The sequence below is a fragment of the Eleginops maclovinus genome, chromosome 12, assembly GCF_036324505.1.
Source record: "Eleginops maclovinus isolate JMC-PN-2008 ecotype Puerto Natales chromosome 12, JC_Emac_rtc_rv5, whole genome shotgun sequence".
Lineage (NCBI taxonomy): Eukaryota > Metazoa > Chordata > Actinopteri > Perciformes > Eleginopidae > Eleginops > Eleginops maclovinus.
The window spans coordinates 7,232,834-7,254,909 of record NC_086360.1 but is presented as its reverse complement, the minus strand read 5'-3'; the positions used below and the strand labels follow the sequence as shown (position 1 = coordinate 7,254,909).

General features: G+C 39.1%; 1 protein-coding gene across 1 annotated transcript in view; it reads left to right on the top strand.

The window, feature by feature from the left end:
- fras1 (Fraser extracellular matrix complex subunit 1) overlaps positions 1-22,076 on the top strand; it is a 245,586-nt gene that overhangs the window by 45,400 nt on the left and 178,110 nt on the right. Inside the window, exon 3 of the mRNA XM_063898177.1 lies at positions 20,899-21,006. Coding sequence (XP_063754247.1) covers positions 20,899-21,006 — 108 coding nt within the window. The remainder of the gene's footprint in view (positions 1-20,898; positions 21,007-22,076) is intronic.

Sequence of the window (22,076 nt, the reverse complement as noted above, 5' to 3'; positions counted from 1 at the left end):
GGGGAAGGACTCCAACTGAGCAACCACTGACAAAAGCCATGAATATATCATGATTTTCATAGCTTAATGTTTTATATCAGTAAGGTGTTGTTTATGGTATGTAACAAACTAAATTGGACTTTTTAAACACTTGGGTGATGAGGTTTTGTTCAAGCTGCATGCATTTGCAAATTAAAGGAAAACGTAAGCATTACATTTTAAGGATTAGGGGTGACTTAATATTACTGTAGACTTTGTTGGGTAATTGTATAAATTATATGATGGCTAAAGCAGGTTTACATTTTTAAAGAAAATTCTTGTTAGATTTTTACTGAAATATCAAGAAATACTTGGCATATACTGTAGAACTTGGAAATAAATCTGTATATTGTTTAATCATCAGCGGAAAATAGTCCCTGACAAAGGCACTATTTCCTCTAGTTACCATAATTTCCGGACTATAAGCCGCTACTTTTTCCCCATGCTTTGAACCTCGCGGCTTATACAATGACGCGGCTAATTTATGGATTTTTCCCGCTTTCACAAGCTTCATGCCGGCAAAATGGGATTTTGAAAAAAAATAGATAAAAAACTGAGCACCGTCACATAATGTGACGTAAATCGAGCGTGCTCAAACTTCCCATCATTCTGATTACGGTAGTCATTTTGTCACCCTCATCATGGCAAAGACACGGAGAAATGCATATGATGCAGCTTTCAAGTTGAAGGCTATCGATCTGGCAGTTGGAAAAGGAAATACCGGTAGGCACCTGCGGCTTATAGACATGTGCGGCTTATTTATGTACAAAATACCTATTTTTTTTTAATTCTGTGGGTACGGCTTATATTCAGGTGCGCTTAATAGTCCGGAAATTACGGTAATTTAATAAAAAACAACAGTTTTATTTCTGAACATATTATAGAAACTAAGCTATACATTTGTGGGTTTAAAAAAAAAAGATTTTTGCTACCTGTTCATTAAAAGTGGGCTTGAAGCTGAGAAAGGAAAGTCAGAAAGAGACAGACTGACAAATAGTTGTTTTTTAAACCTTACAATTCGGGTGACTGTTTTAACTTTGTGTGGTTTGAGTAACATTTGGCAGGATTTGTCACCATGGAAACGAAGTGTTAGATTTGTCAGCAGGTCTTTATGAAATATGCTGGTTCTCTTGGGGCACAGCGCCTGAAGGAGCCCTAAAGGTTCCTCTATAAGCTCTTGAACTTCTCTGACAAGTAAAAAGTGACGAGTGCAAATTGCTCTCTGTAGGGTATTGATTGGAGGCAGTGACCTTTGTAGAGTTAACCCCTTCCTTAGGTGATTGGACTGTTGCAGACAGTCAATTTCCTCCACAAGCCTTTTGGGCTTGCTACACAGGAAGTCAACAAGTCAGTCATTCCGAACGCTGATTTATCCGCCTCGACCAAAATTGCTGAAAATTATACACACTCCCACACATACACACTGAAGGTAAATACACATGTGGTTGTCTGCAGGTCATTAAAAAAAGTACCACCATCAAGAACCATTCATCTTCAGTTCTTCAGCCATAGCCATAGCATAGTATAGCTATAGCCACACTATCAGCTTCTTTTGAGTTAAGAATTGATAAAAAATGTAATCTCAAATCCTAAACTTTATTTACTCAGCTACTTCAGAAGTACTGCCAATTCCTACAAGCTTTAAACTGTTGTAAATACCTGCATAATGAAGGGGAGTGTTTCCAATCAAATGCCTCGGGAGTTCCTATGATAGCAGCGTACTGTAGTGCCAGTGAAACACCTACAGCAAGAGTTTAGAGAGCTATGGTTAAAATAGAGTCTTGAGACAAAGCTGCTCCTGAGGCAGGAATTATGCCATTGGTTGAGCAAACCTTAAGTGAGTTTGAAAGAAGCTCAGGAATAAACTGAAATATAAATATAAATGGAATTAGCTTCAGCTGTAGTATCATATGAGGAGATGGGGATCATTCCTCAAATCCTTTTGGGATAGGCCAGTGGTGTAGCATTAAATCAAAAGTGAACCAAAAGGTCTTTACCCTTGAAATTTTCAACATACCCATTTTTCCCTCTGCAGGAGAAATAAAAACACTGCCAACGCCATTTCTTGCTTATTGATGTGGGGTCAGCACTTATAGGCGTAGCTTGATTGCCTATAAGAAAGTTTTTACAGTGTTGGAGCCTAGGGTCCTACAAAAGAGGCTTTACACCATAATGGAAATGGACGATTTAAATCAATTCAAATTTTAATTGTCGGAGAGACTCCCTCTGGAGGGAACTTTATATACTGTATATCTTTACCCAGGGTTTGCCGCAGCACTTTACAGCTTAGGTGGGTGCCTAAGCAACGCACGCCTGCCGCCTTAACTAAGGTCTTCCAAAAAAATAAAATAATAGTGATATTCGCCGTGTTACTCTGTCCTGTTTTCTCTCATTCCAAACCGTAACTAACGCCATCCTCCCTTCTCTGCAGAACGCATTTAAAAATAAATAAATAATAAAAACCGTGTCATGAATTGGAAAAACCAAAAATTGCGGGCTTCTTCATGCGACGAAGCAGGCCTACCTCACCCTGCGCGCCTTCTTTCTCTCTCTCTCTCTCTCTCTCTCCCTCACTCTCTCAACCCCCCATCCGTCCGTCAGGCGGCAGCGCCCCCCCCCCCCAGACAGCCCACCACCTTAACTGACACATTTTCTGCGGGAAACCCTGCTTTACCTATATATACATACATACAGTGGGGCAAAAAAGTATTTAGTCAGCCACCAATTGTGCAAGTTCTCCCATTTAAAAAGATGAGAGAGGCCTGTAATTTTGATCATAGGTATACCTCAACTATGAGAGACAAAATGAGAAAAAAAATCCAGGAAATCACATTGTAGGATTTTTAAAGAATTAATTGGTAAATTCCTCTGTAAAATAAGTATTTGGTCACCTACAAACAAGCAAGATTTCTGGCTCTCACAGACCTGTAACTTCTTCTTTAAGAGGCTCCTCTGTCCTCCACTCGTTACCTGTATTAATGGCACCTTTTTGAACTCGTTATCAGTATAAAAGACACCTGTCCACAACCTCAAACAGTCATACTCCAAACTCCACTCTGGCCAAGACCAAAGAGCTGTCAAAGGAGACCAGAGACAAAATTGTAGACCTGCACCAGGCTGGGAAAACTGAATCTGCAATAGGTAAGCAGCTTGGTGTGAAGAAATCAACTGTGGGAGCAATTATTAGAAAATGGAAGACATACAAGACCACTGCTAATCTCCCTCGATCTCGGGCTCAACGCAAGATCTCACCCCGTGGGGTCAAAATGATCACAAGAACGGTGAGCAAAAATCCCAGAACCACACGGGGGGACCTAGTGAATGACCTGCAGAGAGCTGGGACCAAAGTAACAGAGGCTACCATCAGTAACACACTACGCCGCCAGGGACTTAAATCCTGCAGTTCCAGACGTGTCCCCCTGCTTAAGCCAGTACATGTCCAGGCCCGTCTGAAGTTTGCTAGAGGGCATTTGGATGATCAAGAAGAGGATTGGGAGAATGTCATATGGTCAGATGAAACCAAAATAGAACTTTTTGGTAAAAACTCAACTCATCGTGTTTGGAGGAGAAAGAATGCAGAGTTGCATCCAAAGAACACCATACCTACTGTGAAGCATGGGGGTGGAAACATCATGCTTTGGGGCTGTTTTTCTGCAAAGGGACCAGGACGACTGATCCGTGTAAAGGAAAGAATGAATGGGGCCATGTATCGTGAGATTTTGAGTGAAAACCTCCTTCCATCAGCAAGGGCATTGAAGATGAAGCGTGGCTGGGTCTTTCAGCATGACAATGATCCCAAACACACCGCCAGGGCAACGAAGGAGTGGCTTCGTAAGAAGCATTTCAAGGTCCTGGAGTTGCCTAGCCAGTCTCTAGATCTCAACCCCATAGAAAATCTTTGGAGGGAGTTGAAAGTCTGTGTTGCCCAGCAACAGCCCCAAAACATCACTGCTTTAGAGGAGATCTGCATGGAGGAATGGGCCAAAATACCAGCAACAGTGTGTGGAAACCTTGTGAAGACTTACAGAAAACGTTTGACCTCTGTCATTGCCAACAAAGGGTATATAACAAAGTATTGAGATGAACTTTTGTTATTGACCAAATACTTATTTTCCACAATCATTTGAAAATAAATTCTTTAAAAATCCTACAATGTGATTTTCTGGATTTTTTTTCTCATTTTGTCTCTCATAGTTGAAGTGTACCTATGATAAAAATTACAGGCCTCTCTCATCTTTTTAAATGGGAGAACTTGCACAATTGGTGGCTGACTAAATACTTTTTTGCCCCACTGTATATATATAGGTAAAGATATACACTATATAAAGTTCCCTCCAAAGAGAGTCTCTCCGACAATTATCTTTATAACACATCTGTCAATTTTTTTGTTAAAGGTGTATCCCGCTTTAGAGTCTGTAGAGTTCATATTTCATGTTTATCTTCGTTGCTGTTGTATCAAGTGTTATCAAACTCATCTTCTTTCTGATGCCCTCCCTCTCCACCAGACTCCAAAGTGGCATTACGGTTCAGAAACACTACAGAAATTACGGGCAGTCATGCCTCGTCCTCGTCATAATTGCAGCTGTCAGATATGTTTCACGATGTCTTCTGCCAAATAATTACCCTGCCGCTGTGCTCACTGAGGGGATAGAAAGTACATGGCAGACTGCTTCTTGGCTCCTGATTCTTAGCCAAGTCATTCAATGCAGCGGCAGTTTGTTGGCCGGCGTACCTCCATAAAGACTTTTGGAGCCGGGTCTTTCAACTGTAAAGGCTGGAAGTACAGTGTCTGGGATAAAAACTTACAGAGGACCTACTTTTCACTGTATTTCCAGAAGAAGCCACACCTTTTTTAGCCTGTGAGGTGTGCTTTTATGTCATCACATGCTCATAAATCCATATACAGTATCTTTCATATCTTTATTCTGACAGCTAGATATCAGTGCATACTGTAGTATGTTACATTTACAATAAAAACAAGGGAGTGGATGTAGAAACATTGAAACACACGCCAATATACTGTATGCAATGCTCAATCAGATGTGTTATAGCCTGAATGCTAATGCTTTTACTAATATAAATGATTTTGAAAATCTAGTGAAGCCTTACAGACATGATGAGACATTTTCAGGAGAAGACTTTGCTCTGTCATAAGTTATCATGCTTTACAAAATGATACAATTTAAACTAATATCTGTCTGCAGCACTAAAGTTGTAAAGGTGTAGGATACTACATGCATGATTTCTAAAAACAACGTAAGGTTTAAATCTTTGGTTTATTTGCACATGCAAATCTGCAGACTTGGAAAAAATAGGAAATACTACTTGTGCATTGAACTACAAGGGATATAAGTGGGGAAATATTTCCAAAACAGTTACAATCCATCCAAAAAATGTAAAAATGATAAAGATCAAATCTTTAAGCACACACAGGACCCCTGTGGTGACAGAAAAGTCACATCCAGACTCCACAAAGATAAAAAGATTCACAAAGAACAAAAAGAAATAGAGAATGATTTTTGGAAATTGAAATAAAAGTTTGAAGGAAGGAGAAGTTTAAATGCTGGTCTGGGGATTTTAAGGAGCAGCTTTAAAGTAAGAGAACCATCTAAACAGACAAATGTAATGTAAATGTAAATGCAAACATCACAACTTCAGGGGTCTTTCTTAGAGAAACATCCTGATTTAAAAACTCCTTGCATAAGTCTGTTTCTTACTTCAGACCTGCAGATCTTTTTAATAATAGAGCATCAGATGAATCTGTAGCTTTTATTCTTCGTCTTTTTTTTGTAGATGAAATGAGACCAGATGAGATAAGACGAGAGGAGATGAGAAGATGATATCAGATCAGATAAACTATTATTGATCCCTGAGGGGAAACTAGGTCATTACAACAGCAAGGAACAGAGGTGTGGCTCGGAGAGCAAAGTCAATAAATAGATAGAAATGAAAAAAGCAAATGGTAAGATATGTATCTGTCTACTTCAGTGTGTTTCCATAATGTCTAGAATTGTATCTTGGGTTCAGGTTTTGACACATTTACAGGCTTTGCCTGAATCACATGTAGCAACCTAAAGTCGTTTAAGTGGATATCCACCCTTGAGTCAGAACCTGGGGCTACTAGACAGAAAGTAAATAATGCAAGAAATGGAAGATTTCACAACTGCTGCATAAATACATTTAATGTGGGTTTTAAGTACTAAGGAGAAACACAACTTTTTTACACAAAAAGCTGTTTGCATGTGGTTTGCTAAGTGACAAAAAAAGGGTATGTGTTTTAGGGTTGGATGACAAACTTAGATTATTTTATTCTAACCCACTCCCCAGGCAGCACACCACTACTCAGCTTGGTGTTGGTAACATCATGTTTTGTAGAAGAAGGTTGTGAGCAGGGGTGCAGGGTGTTTTGAGAATCTTTGTGTTTGTGTATGTGTGCGTGTGCAAGGGAGGTAGGTAGGGGGTACGATGCGTTACAACTCTAGAAATAAAAAGAAAATTGTAGAGGAACCCTCCCCAAAAGAAGGATCCAGCCTGGGTCTGAGCTGTTAAGCACAAACTCAATTATGGAGTGGGGAGAAGCGAGATTGGATTACACACACAAACACAATAGCACACAAACACATCTATACTTTCACACTTAGCTTTTTCACTAGTAGCCGAGCTCCACTTATCCTGATCAAGGCACTAATAGCACACTAGGGTGTATGTTAGTGAGTGCATGTGTGTTTCTTTGTCCTGAAATTAACTTCTGTGAATGGTTAAGCCTTCTGTCATGGCCTGGCCCTTGGCCATAACAAAAGGCTGTGAAAAAGAACACAAGATAAAGAAATGTATTATTTATGATAAACTAAACAACAATAACTACCAATATGAGGTTTGTAAATCAGTGTTATCAGTAGTGTAGGTGTGGGTGTGTGAGTATGGTGTAGTGCAAAGTGTTGTATGCCGAACAAAGATGAATAACTAACAAAAACATAGGGTAGCTGCTCTTCAGAAAGACAGCAGTCAGGCAGAGAGCGGGCCACACACTGGCTCGGGCCTTTTAATCTTCAGGTGTGCAGCAACAGGTGCCCTCAATCAGTGCTGCCAAACAGGGAAGAACAATGTCTGGGTTGTCATCCCAAATTAGTGATATCACCTCCTTTTCAATAACAGAGTAATGTTGTTGGTAACTGTTACATTTCTTTGAGAAGAAACTGACTAGTCTCATCATCAGTCTGCAACCACACACAAACACACACACACACACACACACACACACACACACACACACACACACACACACACACACACACACACACACACACACACACACACACACACACACACACACACACACACACTCACTCTCACACTCACACTCACACACACCGTTTGTTTTGTGGTTTGAAATGTAAAAAGGTATTGTGGTAATGCTGAGCATGTGTAATTAATCCTTTTTAGTGTTTTTTTTTGTGAAGACTTTTGGCCTCTCCATCTGTCTGTTGGTATGTTTCTTTTTCTTACCTCAGTGCCGGTGACAGTTGAATGTATATTAAATATGACCGGAGCTCCTGTATGTGGCCAGCAACACACTTCTAGTAGTACAGGAGCTGACTTTAGAACAATTAACTTGGAACAATGAAGTGATTATTAATAATATAACCAGCAGTAAAGGCTGAAGTTCAACTTTGGTGAACGTTGACACAAACATTAGCACTGTTGTCAAATAACTGCCGTTTTTCGCTGTGCTAATCTCAAGGGAAGGGACACTCAGAGAGTCCAATATGGAGGGGGCTCTAATAATAGCTTGTTATCAATGTTTCACCTTCTCTTCGAGACTATAAAGGATTAAAAATAATTTTAAAACGTTTTTTTAGTCGTGAGACAGTTCTATGCCAACTCACCGTTTGAAGAGGTAAACTTTAGTGACTTTGCTAATATGCTAGTTAGCCCATCAGATTTGTTTTTGTGTGACTTTTTTGGGGCAAGGACACAGGGAGGAACTTAACTGTGGAACTTTCTTGTGTGAACACATCATAACAAGTAATATATAAATTAAAATCCCTTGCCAATGAATAGAGAATTATGAATCTAGTAGTAAAAATACAAGTAATGTCAGTAAAAAAGTACATATATTTTTTTCAGAATATACAGTCTAGGATAAGATCCCAATATAATTACTTACATTGTCATTAAAAATGTAATCCATATTGCCTAACAAGTATAAATAACTACAGTGACAATATAATGCTTATACAGTATAATGTTTTATAACACAGACGTTTCCTTGATAATTACCAATACTTTAAAGCCTATAACATTTGACCTATTTTACAGCAAGAAGTATTGCAATAAACCAACAAAATATTTATACACATATAAGATTACTTGTCAGTAATCAAGTGCCTCTTAAATAATTTCTTTCAGGTCCCGCTTAGACATATTCTATAAATAATGCAACAACATCGTTATTGTGAATTCATTTTACGGAGACTTTTCTGCAGTAAATATCGGATATAGTGATTTGCAGCAAGTATTTGATCATTTTATTTAGAAAATAAACAAGTTAGATATTTAATGGCTGATTTGTGTAAAGTGGAACAGAAACATGGCAGGCTTTAACTCCCGTATTCTTGGCTTCTTATAAATAAGCAGTATCACATTTACATTGTGTCTGTATGCAGATAGATGGACAGATGGAGAGATGGACAGATCGACAAAAAGATAGTTGGACAGATAAAGGCAGTAGATGAAGATGTACAGTAAAGCAGAAAACAAAAAGGATGAAAGCAAAAGAGAGTTTCTGTTTGAATGCTTGGCTTGGTACTTTCATCTCTGTGTGAGTTTACTGACCCGCAAGGAGTGTGTGTGTGTGTGTGTGTGTGTGTGTGTGTGTGTGTGTGTGTGTGTGTGTGTGTGTGTGTGTGTGTGTGTGTGTGTGTGTGTGTGTGTGTGTGTGTGTGTGTGTGTGTGTGTGTGTGTGTGTGTGTGTGTGTGTGTGTGTGTGTGTGTGTGTGTGTGTGTGTGTGTGTGTATTTCCTTTAGCTGCACAGCTATTGCGTTCACAGTGAGGGTTGGCCACCCTCAGCTTAACTCTGCTCTAATTGCCTTCTCCTGCTCTGCACACTCGCACACACACTTATACTAAATGGCATATGTTATTTTTGTTGTGTAGCTAAGAGGGGTAAAGGGCCGGGTGCTTAACTGGAGGACCATACTAACACACACACATGCACATATGCACACACAGCTGCTGCTCTTCTCATTCAGACAGCAGTATGCCTTCTTTCCTGTGTCAGTTTCCCTTTGGCCACTAAAGCTGTCATGGAGCTGCCCCTCTGGTAATCCATAGCCTACATCCTCATTTGTGTGCATGATGGGTGGCAGGTCTTTCTAGTAGTTTCACGCCCATAAAGAGTGATGTGCAAACTTTCCGCAACTCTTTTACGAGCCATATATTTATTTTTTATCATCTACTACTTCTGGAACTCGCTCATATTTCTGGGAGCAGATGCAGCTGCTGAGGAAGTTTATTTTCTGAAGCTTGCTAAACTACTGGCACACTTTTACACCCTGAAAATAACGTTTTGCTATGTTTACTACCTGCAAAGATGTCAAAAGAGCAGATAACTTGGCTGAAAGACAGTATTTCTTGTTCTAACAGAGCCCTTCAAATCATAGTTACATGTTCATGTTAAGCCTGTTCTGTACACTAAACACCTCTTCACCTCATCATTAACAAAGGTGGGGATAAAAAGAGAAACCAAAACGAAAGTTTCAAATATTAAATGTGTGTAATTATTGGAGGCACATGATACATAGGTAGGCCTAATTCCATTCCGACCCATTCACCTTCCAGTCTGTGACAGAGTGAACTCTGTCTTCAGGCACACTCAGAGGTGTAGGGGTGTTAATGCATTTGCAAACAATTGGAGGACCATTCAAGTTCTCTATCATGGTTTGTACAGTTTACACAGGAATATTTTTTGACAGTGTGTTCATTACAGATACAAACAGTGTTGCACATGATCAGTGAGGGCAGCTGGTTGATTCAGGAATGATGTTGCAGGGGGTTTAAGCACCTCTTTTCAACCTCTGTCGTAAACCAGAGCCCAGTCTGCCCTGATTGTTTAGCTGGTTGGCTCTGTTGGGATTGGTCAACTGCTTAGAGATGTCCTGGCCCTTAGCCAATCATGTACAATTTGGTGGCGCACTGGCCAATACTGCGAAACTCCCTCTAAGGAAAACGTTGGGATTTTAACCTTTGCAGACCATTTACATCCACTCAAACCTATTCATCACATTACAGGAAAGGGAAAGCCCAAAAAGCAAAAAAGGGCCTCTACTAATTCCCACTCCCCACTAATTGGTTAGAAACGTCATTAAATGTGGCAGACCCTCCATGTGAACAAGCAAACGAATGTCAGGGAGTATACGGGTCAGTTTGGAATTGGAATTAGGGTTTCAGATGTGGCAGGAGAATATGTTTTATATCTTAAATGCTTACAGATGCATCTATAGCTCCAAGTTATGTGGTCTAAGACTTTAAATTATGCTAACCTTTAAATTCATTCAAGAAAACAACCAGCATCGTGTTGAGTTCAGCTCTCTGTGGTGACAGCAAACCACAGCCATAACAAGTTAATGCGTAATCAAGTGTCTATGTGCAATGATGTGTGCTCCTCTAACGATGTCTGAATGTTTTTCAATCAATAAGACAACCAGCAAGTCAGTCAATTCTTTTCACAACAGGTTCAGCGGCTCTTAATGTTGGTTTTGACTTCTCAAATGTTTCATTTAAATCGACTTAATTACTGAGAGCTTTATAATAAATCCAGGTAATTTTCAACATGGATCAACACAAAAACACTAATATGAACCTGACAATGAACATTATACAGTATGTCCTCTTTGAGAAGTGATGCAACAACATTGACCATTAGCACAGAGTTAGTTAAAAGTTAAACTTTGGTCAGGAATGTGCAACATGACGCTGGTTTTGCAGCCAGTATGCATGTAAGCTCGAGAGACAGCCTGTTGTGCTGCCAGCAGGACATCCTCTGACCTTTCCCCTTTCCTTGTCTGAGGGCTCTGAAGTTACAGGAGCAGTTTCATGAAACATTATCCAGCTGGTATGTCTCAGCACAGAATTCCAGTTGTGTTGCAGCGTCGGGCTCCTGCTCTGCTTGCAGCTGCTCCAAAATAAAATGAAAATATGCTTACAGATTCAGAAGCTCCTCACAAGAAGCTGTCAAAATGGGTCTTGTAGTTAATTTTTCACTGTAGTTGCATTTTCTGCATTCCCGCGAGGTGGAAAACAGTGATTTAGAAACTTGCTCAGGCTCAAACCCCTGGTTACACTGTAGCTGCACATAGCGCTGCATCACTAAACATGACTTTCACCACGGCTGAATGGGGAGCTGATGCATTATTGAAAAACTCGCTCATGTGCACATGAATGTGATGGCCATGTCGGAGCTGCAGGTGAATCCCTGCAGTGCGAGCCATCTTTAGCGCAATCTCTTTCCTCGCGTTCAGGAATATACGTTGAGTAAATAAATAGAATGACTTCAAAGGCTTGTTCACAAAGGCATCTACATAGATTAATTATTTACCTTTTGTTTTGTTTGCCTGAAAGCTGTTGTTCTTTTCTCAGAGCGGCAGACTGTTGCTTGCCAGTATGTCAGGTGTTTGGAGGTGAAATATGTAAGACGGAGGGGAGATGATGACGATTTGTCTGCAGCCGGCCGAACACTGCAGGCTGCCAGGAGCAACAAAACAAGAGCAAATTAGATAGATTTGTCAAACAGATTTTGAATTACGCAACATGGAATCTTCTTGATTGAATGCAAATGAGTTTTGTCAGATGTGAGGAAAACCTGTAAGCTGGATAATGAATGAGTCAGCTCCTCTAAAAGGCGACAATCAAAGAGAAGAAGCTTCTCAGATTGAATGTCGCCAGCATGCATTATGTATCACCGCAGGCCTGCGAATGAAAAACAGTGTGTGATTTACTTTTCTGTACTTTCTGTTCACCTTCATCTCTGTCACTGTAATGCTTTTTTCTCCCTTTTCTTTTGGGCCATTCTCCCACTGAATCCTTATGAGCTTACTTTTGACTCAAATAGTTTCATGAATTTTTATCTTTCGGTTGTTGACATTTTTAAATCGAAATATCAGCAGTCATAGCAGCCGAAAACTTTTGGCTGCACTTGTGACAAGGATTTTTCATCAGAACTAATGACCTTCGGGACAGAAGAGGCTAGATACAGAGCAAAATGTTTCTGTTTTTCAGTTTTACCGTCAAAGCGCTGCGCAGCAAAACAAAAAGGCCTTGCTTTTATATCACACCTGGCCTTGCCATAAACCCTCTTCTATCAGCCATTACTCTACCTCCCTCTTAGACATTATTTATGGTTGATCTAAAATTGCATTCTTCTGTGGTCAGTTATTTTTTTAAAGTTCAGAAATATTAACTGGCGAGCTGTGCATTTCTATTCTTGACCCTCCTAAATGGGTCAACTACGGTTACTGCAGTCTGGAATAATCCAAGCAGAACGGCCAAAAGTTATTTTTGCTTTGCGTTACTGCAGCACACCATCATGCATAAAGGGTTTGATGTAACGCCCTTCTCTTCTATCAAGCAGGTGTTTCTATTGCACCTAATCATATCTTCAAATGTGCCTCTTACACATTCATAAAGTCTATTTATGTAGCAACTGACAAAACAATATTTTCATCTTTCCCTATTATCACCCTCACTGTGGCTCCGGTAGTAATCTCTGTTTGCGCTGGACCATGACTCATTGGGCCCATCTGCTTGATGATCCAGAACCCATTGCGTGCTCGTTGCTGATATTTGGCTGAAGGAGAGATAGCGGCTACGGTGAAGGCAGACGGCAGACGGCTGAATTTATGTGCTCTGGGAGGCCAGCGATCAGCCAGTCATTTGTCATGTCTTAGCAGCAGGTCCTCTAATTGGACCGGAGCCATTGGGGGGAAAAAGTTGAATCAATGAGATAAGTGACTAGTTTTAAACTCAGCATTTCCCTCGAATGATTTTGTGTGGCTATTAGCATAACAATGCTAAACCTGTGGCAGAGCACACTGTCTCCTGCTTTACATGCAGATTACTCAGCTGCTAAATAGCTTGTGTTGGTGGTCAGATGATGGATAACATAGCAAGACTGCCATCTAAATTCATGATAGCATCGTCGAGAAGCCAAAGTCATCTGCCTACCCTTTGTGTCTGCTTTGAATGTTTGCCAACGCTTCGATTGGACCAGGTGTATTGGCAGACACTGCAACAGTTTTAGGTGTCCTTCAGTGGGGCAGAGCCATAACTTTGTTTTCACAGCTTGCCTCGCAAGAAATTAGCATATAATCACTAGGCTGGCATTGAAGGAAGTTGTTGAGTAAATCAATTAAATAGCAGGAAATGCATACATTTGAATCCATTTTGGGAAAAAGTTATTCTGCAAAACAGGATCAGCACAGCTGTTACCCTTTCACGAACGGAAGCATTTACTTTCCTCATTGCACACAAGATCCTGAAAGATTAGGAGGCAGCTTGAGAGGAGGCAGTGATAATGAGAAAGTTGGGAGTTAGATTTTTGTCAGCAAGAAAACATCGAACAGATGACTTTCCTGAAGCATCCCCCGAACAGGTGGCTCTGACAACTTAAAAAAAAATGTGTTCTTAAATGTTTCGTAACCTTTTGTATGCTTTAAGTATATCTTTTTTCTTCTGCAATGTTAAGCCAACACCAGGCTGCAATTCCAATTCCAACCGAAAATATGGCTCCGTCTTTGATTTATAGTTTAAATATACAAATGAATTCACATGGCACCATGTGGATCCAATTTGAAAAGGCACACACCACATATGTCGAAGGAAAACCCAACCTTAGACTCAGGAAACATTATCCATCTGTGATGTTCAGAACACTCCAGGAGTTGTTTTGTGATAAAAAGTAAAAAGAAACTCCTTTGTTAAATATTTTCTTTAAACCTCCATCATCTATACTTACTTATGGATGTAATTCAGTTCCCACATTCACACACTCATGGAAATGATGCCAGAGGTTGTTGTTGTGAGTACTTTTTTTTATGCTGCAAACAGGATAGTAAAAGCACAAGGTAATAGTTTCTCTTGGTCCCATATTCAACTTAAATTCTCTACTTGGTCAGTAAAAAACTCTCAATAAAACTGTTTTGTCGGACAACAATAAACTAAATCACATTTAGGACTTTGCGCAGTTGTTGGCTTATGCAACAAGTTCAGCATTGAAGGCATACCCAAAAGTTAGCATTGCACTGGTTCCCTCGACAAAAGCCAATTGGATTTTTTAATAAAATTTAGAATTGTTTAATCGTTATTGTGTACAGCGTTATAGTGTTTGACATCTGTAGTCTCATTTAACCCCCTGTTAGCAACTGCCTTTTTGCGACGCGTAAAATCCATAAAATGCGGTTCAGTTCAAAGATTTAACGGCTTTATTGTCATAGGCACAGTAGCTACAGGGTAGATATGGCAATGAAAAACTTAAGTCCCAAGCTCCTCCAACAATGCCACATAATATATATAGGACAATAAAACTAATAAAAAAACTAAAAATAATGAGTATAATAGATTAGAATACAATTGTGCAGATTATGTTGCAAGAACGATGTGCAAGAATTGCAGATCAAGAAAACTATGTACTGTACATGTCAGAAAAATAAAAAAATACAATAAGCTTTAAATATTGCTAAATGCCCCCAAAAATGTGGTCCTTTAATGCAATTTGAGGCATGAAACAAGCAGCCCTTGTAACCGAAAAATGTCACGCTGCACTCTTCCACATTACAGAATAAATATTTTTTAAGCTAAAGTTAATTAGGTCAGATTCTTTTCATGAATTATTCCCAAAAGGATTTGTAAGGCATAGAGAAAAAATATTTAAAACATGAGAAAGACTTTTGGTTAACAGACAAATAAGTTAATGTCAAAGAAAATATTGTTAATTTCTTTGCTGTCAGCACATAATGATATTGATTTGGGATTTAATCAATATGCTCTGCTATTATGCATTATTGAAACCTGACCCAGTTAAATGTTGTGCACAGTAGACACAGATTAAAGGGCCCCAATATGATCAGGTTGATCAGCGGTAAATATAAAGCTATGTTGACAGAACCAGGTACCTCAAGGAAAAGCTTAAGTGTTTTTTGCAGCATCTCAGTCGGCAGCAGAGCTGTTTGGTCGCTGTAAGCCATCACATACCCAGATTGAATTTGCCTCAGTAATGGTTTTAGTTTCCAATTTTATCCCAATTACATTTTGTTAGCCTGGCAGGCTGCCTTTGCCATTCCCGTTTCTTGCATGGTGGAGTCTGACTATTGTAGCTGGCAGCTCCACAACTACAGGCCCTGTTATTGTTTGACTTTTTCTTTTGTTCTTGATTGGATTTTAATTGAATCTTCTACTTAAACTAGTGTAGGGGCAACATAGTCCTCCCCTCCCTGTTTTATCTAGGGAGAACTGACTTGAGGATGCTGTTATTTTCAGCTTCATCCTGCTTAATTTTCTATTCAGGAAGACACACTTTTCACTGCTTGCTTTCAAGTTAGCATACAGTATGATGAGAGAAAGTCATAAACAACATCCTAACAAAGTAGTCAGTAGTTTTTAGTAGAGCTACAGCAGTGAAGGATTTGATTTAAAATCACCCTTTTTCCAATAACAATCTGATGTACAGCATAGGCAGCACTTTCATGTCATATAAATGGAACATTTAGATTTTTTGTTATCTAATACTATAATAATCTTTAACATTCAATATTTACATGTTGTTTAATATACATTTTATGCACAAAAAATACTATCCAATCAACGTAATCCAGTTTGTGTTGGATACATATTCAAAAACTACATTCTAAAGGCCCGCAAACTCCTGTTTATCCCTGGCCTGTATTACAGCTTCTACTGGAATGTACTCGCTGTGAAAGTTATGGATCTATTTTTTCCTTTATGAAAGTAGAGACGTGCAGCCGTTTTGGCTGAGCTGGTTTGGTCCTTAATCATATCCGAGGCATATATCTTTCACCAGGGGAGGGGAATAAAATAAGCCCTCAACTCCTTGGACATTTAATCAACGAATCCCAGGTATCGCAGTGGGGACAACCCATTGCGAAGGGTGTGTGTGTGTGTGTGTGTGGGGTGGGGGGGGCGCTGTCTGCTGCTGTATGGCTCCCCTGAGTCGGGACTTGTCAGAACAGCAGTTTGGAAGGGCAGGAATTAGCAATCCAATGTTTGCTCCTTTACCCCAGCGACTTTAAGAGGTCCCTGTTTGCACTGAACCTGGGGTCAAACCTATTCTGCTTCAGGTCTATTCAGGAGACAAACAGTACTTGGATTTGGAATTGGGTGCAACCTCCTGAGACCTCGGCTGAAATATCCTTGCGCTCTGAGCCGTGACAGGTCAAAGGTCAAGTCACCTGCACTGTTAGCTGCTGTGCTAATCTTACCAAACTTTATTTGGACTGATGCCGTGTCTGAGTTTGGATACTTCCCTTAGTACACGTCATGTTGTGCATTGTGAACACTTGTGCATTGGGTTTTCTCTCAAGTGGCACACAGCTGCTGTGCCTTCAGCAAAATTGATGGTAGCCATTCTTAGCTGCGCTAGCTAGCTCCAATCTTTCACGGTTTCAAATCATTACAGACTTTACTCAATTAACTCTAAAAATCAAATGTGGCTTCTTTTAGACACCAGTATTGCTGAAAGCTAATTTTTTTACTAACTCTTTGTTTGTCATTTGCTTACCGTGGCAAGTGCAATTACACATTTTAGTGTAATTACGTTGCCAAGATTGCGGTTGTTGAGTGTGGGAAGTGTCCAACGATCCATATGCAACTTTTTGAGTGCATCGTCACTTTGCACTTTGCACTGGGATGCATTTAGGCACCATAAACAGCAAATGTAAGTACAAAAGTATGTAATGTTAGACACAGCATTAGCAACATGAATGGTAAATAGAGAGCCCATAACAAGATGTGTATTTCTGAGGGCTGCATGCACATAGACTTATTTTTAACCCTGTTGACCTGTAAACCCAGTTTAAATTTAAATAATCCATTCTGCTGTTACAAATAACAAATACCAGTTATTAATATCGTCTAGCACACCAACCAACTGAAAACACACTTTACATACTGTTTTGTACATACTAAGCACATCAACATTCAACAAATATCAAACATTTGCACTTAAGGCAACATGTCTTTGTATTTTCGGTTTGAAATCTGTTGAAAACCTTCTGATCACTGTTGAAATATGATGGTAGTCAATTTGGAAATTCAATCATAAAGTAAAATTGATTAAAGAGACACAAGCAGGGCATCAATGCACCTGTTCAGTGTCAAACTTCCAGGAAATTCATTTTTTTTTATTTGATTATTTTTTTTATCTGTAAGAAATAGGATTACAGTACATTAAAAATACTTTTTTGACCAGTATGTTTAAAACTTTCCCTTGAGCTTAAACTGTAGAGATTTCTAAACTGAACCCTTATGCTTTCAAGTATATCATTTTGCTAAAGTTTTACACTCAACCACTTTTCGTCAATGAAATAATTACTGGGTAGCCTGCAGTTCTACTGTTCTGGTCCAGACAGAAGGATTATCCATTTATTTAGTTTGCTTTGAACTTCTTTGCCCTCACAGGGGCTATCTGATAGAAAGCTATCTGATAAAGAAAAGTTTGCTACCACTTTGCAGAGCTTTACTGACTACTGACTGACTACTGACTGACTTGGTTGGTTCAGTGGATCTAGGCTGAAATGTTTATGGTGTGGATGTCCCGTTGGCCCTTTCATGGTGACTGTACAAGAGATACTTTTGTACTTAAAGTTTGGAAATGACCCGGGGCATGTAACCTTGAGCTGGCAATTTTTTAAATGCAAACAGAGACTGAAAGGGTATATTCATCGTTACAAATGTATCTCCCTCTATTCTCTCTGCAGTCAGAACACATTACCTGAGGCCGTTCTGCTTCCTGTAATAGTGCAACGCTGAGTGCCTGACACAGTGAATCTTGTTTTAGCTTCCTCTGTGTCCCTTTTCTTAACTGAAATGACAAGAAGACAGAATGAAGAAATCTGAATCACTATCCAGATCTGTGTCCTGCATTTGATTATTTTCCTTTCTTTGCATTCACCTTTAAATTAAATTTGATGTTATACCTAAATGCACCATTATCCTGCGACTTGTTGCATGTTGGGGACCTTCACTCCCCATCAGTTGTTGTTTGGTTTTATCAAAGGCCAACTTACTTAAATGTGTCCATATAATGCGGTGGTCTCCGAGTTAAAAGTCAGTTTTGGTTCATTAACCCAAAAAACATAATTTATGAACTTATACACTGATAATCACCACCATTACTTGATCTGATTGGATATAAAGAAATGCATCTATCAGTTCATAAATCCTGATTCAGACATACATTTGAAGATGGCAAATTTTGTGATATGTAACATTGGTTCATGCTTCATAAAAATGCCATTCTTTTAACAAGACAGTTCACCAGAATTCCTCAAGGAACCCTCCTGGATTTCCTTATGTTTGCAGTAAGAGTAACTGCGAAAGTCTCCTGAATCTTGAAACCTAAAGGCTATCAGTCAATAATGACAGGACTTTGAGGGTGAGCTATGCATTTATTATGCATGGCCTGTTTACGAAACAATTAGCTCTGCTTTGTCTGACAGATAAGACATTGTCAGGACTGTACTTCTCAGATTGTGAGTCTGTGATGTGTAATTTCTGTCTCCAAGGAAAGCCTACTTTGGAAAACTGCAGCACCCGGTTGACACCCACATTCTCGTTATTTCTGAAGGACGCATATCCCCCCCTTAGCTGACACATGGATATTGCAAAAGGTTGGCCATGACATATTTGCCCTTACATAGGGGCATAAAACGCATTACATGTCAGGCTACAGCTTCGCAGGGATGCACTCCCACAGACATGCATTTAAAATAATTTATACACATAAAGAGCTAAAACCCCATTACAGGGACAATGTAAACTCTAGGAGTGGCATTCTGGCTGCTATTCATAATTACATTTTCATTCTTTGATGTTCTAATTTATCTCTGTGTCTTTCAACATGACCTATAGCTACTCCTACTGTACATTTCAGTGCCTTCCTACTGCTTGACTTTCTCTCGTACCTTAACTTAATTACTAGGACAAGTACCTTTAAATGAATATTAGCATTTTTAAGAGACATTTCAAAGTTTACTGCAGCATTAAAGGATAATAAAAGACATCAGACAGGTAACCTCTTTGGAAACACCACTACAGTGGCTACAAATTGTTCCGGTAGATACATGGCACGTTCTAAGGCCTTCTAGCCTTAGAACGTATATATACACAAAATGTCCAATATATACACCGTATATATATAGTGTATATATATATATATATATACAGTGTATATAAATAAACTTGATAAAAAAGTTGTTGAAGGGAGAAAAAAAGGACGTGGACGAGGGAAGAAGGACTTGGATGACTTAGTCATGACTTAGTCATCCAAGTCCTTGGATGACTTGTGTGTATATATATATATATATATATATATATACACAACCCTCTCCAAAACATGGCGTGCATGTGTGTGTTTTTACTTGTGGTAAAAACACACACAAATGACACTTTGAAAGCCCTAAAGCTTTTATAAAATTCTGTAGCATCTTCAAAATGATGTCAATGACATAAGTTTCTGTGAATGTTCGTACAGGTAGCATCCAGTCATCTCAATGGTTTCAATTGTAATTATATTCAATGTTTTCTTTTCTACAATCACGGATAGCAAGTTTAGCTAAGATGCACAGCCAGGAAACATACATAGATCCAACAACATCGTAGTGGCTTCTCTTGTGTACCTTTTTATATCCTATTGGGTCATTGTTTCATGGCAATATTAGTGGTCGGTTGTTGCCAGACACCAAAGTTCCCTGTACATAAAGTTGTCTGCTTTGGTTACCGTCTCTAATCGAGCAAAGTCTCTGTATTTAACAGATACCTTCTTCTTCGATGTGTCCACTCCCTAGGCACAGCTGTGCGTGGATATTGCTGTCACGAGTGGGTAATTAATCATTCGGCTAAAACAGATATATGACCTGTAAGATGATATATCTGAGCATATGCAGGCTGAAATATTGATTTAGTTTTGGCTTAAAGCTAGCCATAAGACATTGTCAGCAATGTCTTATGGGCTATTGACAAATACCAAGCAGACTCAATGCTGCAGCGAAGTGAGCTTGAGCTTTTCTGCCTTTTTGCCCCTTTTTCATTGTGTAGTTGGTGCTAAAGGGTTTTATTCAACAGCGAAGCAGTTTCACCCCACCTGCAGCTTTATTCCATCAATGTTTTACAGCCTTAGGTAAAGAGGATGATAACAGTGTAAGTGTAGAAGTGAAGGTGTTTTTTTTTTATATAGTGGTGCTCACATTCTGTAAACTAGAGCAGGAAAACCTTATTAATTTATCATGGACCTACAAACTGTAGCAATGTGTGGAAGCAGTTTTGATCCAATTGAATATGAAACTTGTGTTTGTTCTACATTGTCAAGTGGAACGAAAAATCCCCAGAGGTTTAATTAAAAATAACGTATGTTTAATTACTTAAAACTTAACTTGTTACCTCACATAACATGCAAGTAAGAAAAAACATCAATCACATTAAAATTCACAAAGGGGTCTTTATGTTAACTGTCATTTGACCCTGTTGTCAACATTAAAATGACATGTGTGCTTGGATATGATAATGGAGCATAAGAAAGTGATTATTGCGGCAATGAATCAAGTCGGCCCTCGGTTATGTCTCATGTCGGTTTTCTTGTTTTGTCTTCGCAGAACAACACATCATGGAGACCTCAGTCGTGTCAGGAGTGTACCTGCTACAGCGATGTGGCCATCTGCAGGCCCACCTACTGTCCAAACCCACAATGTGATATCCAGAGGGTAAGACTTTTACAAGAGAAGAAACAGGGAGTCAGGTTTTAACAGTAAGGCTGGTTAATTCTAGCTTCAACTCTTTAACAGAAAAAGAAGAGGTAAAGCTACTTATGTCTGGTCAGCTGAAATTGTATAAAATACATTTAATAAAGGTATGATTACAATATAGTAACATTTTTGTTTTATATGTGATTTAAGCAGTCTGCTTGGAGAGGTTCGGCTAAACCTCTGATAGGCTAATGTTTCCTTAGCAACAATAACATCTATCACATCATTAACCTTCGTACGATTAACTTCTACCCTTCCACCTCTATGTTGCAATGCAATATTATAATTGTATTTTGCTTTTGTTTATAGTGTAAACTTAAGTGTTAGCTGGGCAACTAAGCCAACTAGCTAACAAAGTTTGGATTTAAGTTAGGAAGGGACGGATGCTCACTAGAACAAAACTAAAGTAAGCACAATTGGCAAAAAGAGGCTCGCAAAAGTAGCATATTCAAGGTTTTTTTACACTTTCAACAGGACAGGACACAGTTGGTTTCGTTCTACAACATAAAATCCTATAGCACTTTCTGTGTCAATCTCTTCTTTTCTGGCTTTCCGTTTTTTTTGCAAAAAGATTGGCACAAAACTTAATTTGATTTAAAAAAAAAATGAATGAAAGCAAATGGAAATAAGTTGAGCTACTCCTACCACTATGTATTTTGTGTGGTTACAATTCTTTACCACTCCCATTATTGGAAGTTGGGAAAGATATTCCTACAGTTCTATTCCTAAGTGTAAAATACTCTTAAATAAGCCACTGGACAGCCCCGGAATAAAACACTAAATGATAAAGACTGTGTGGCCTTAAATATTGGGATTCCCCTTTTTTTTAATCTCCCTTTCTCTATTTCACCTGGAAGTGCAGATCTCTTCAAAGGCCTGGTAATCACTCGTCTTTGTGAGCTGCCCTTAAAACAAGAATCAATGAAATTACTACTGTGCAGGGAAGTCTTCAAATTTAATTTGCCTCGTTGACACCAGTTTGGAAACTGTTCCTACCTAGCTTTTTTACTGGCTCATTTGAATTTACA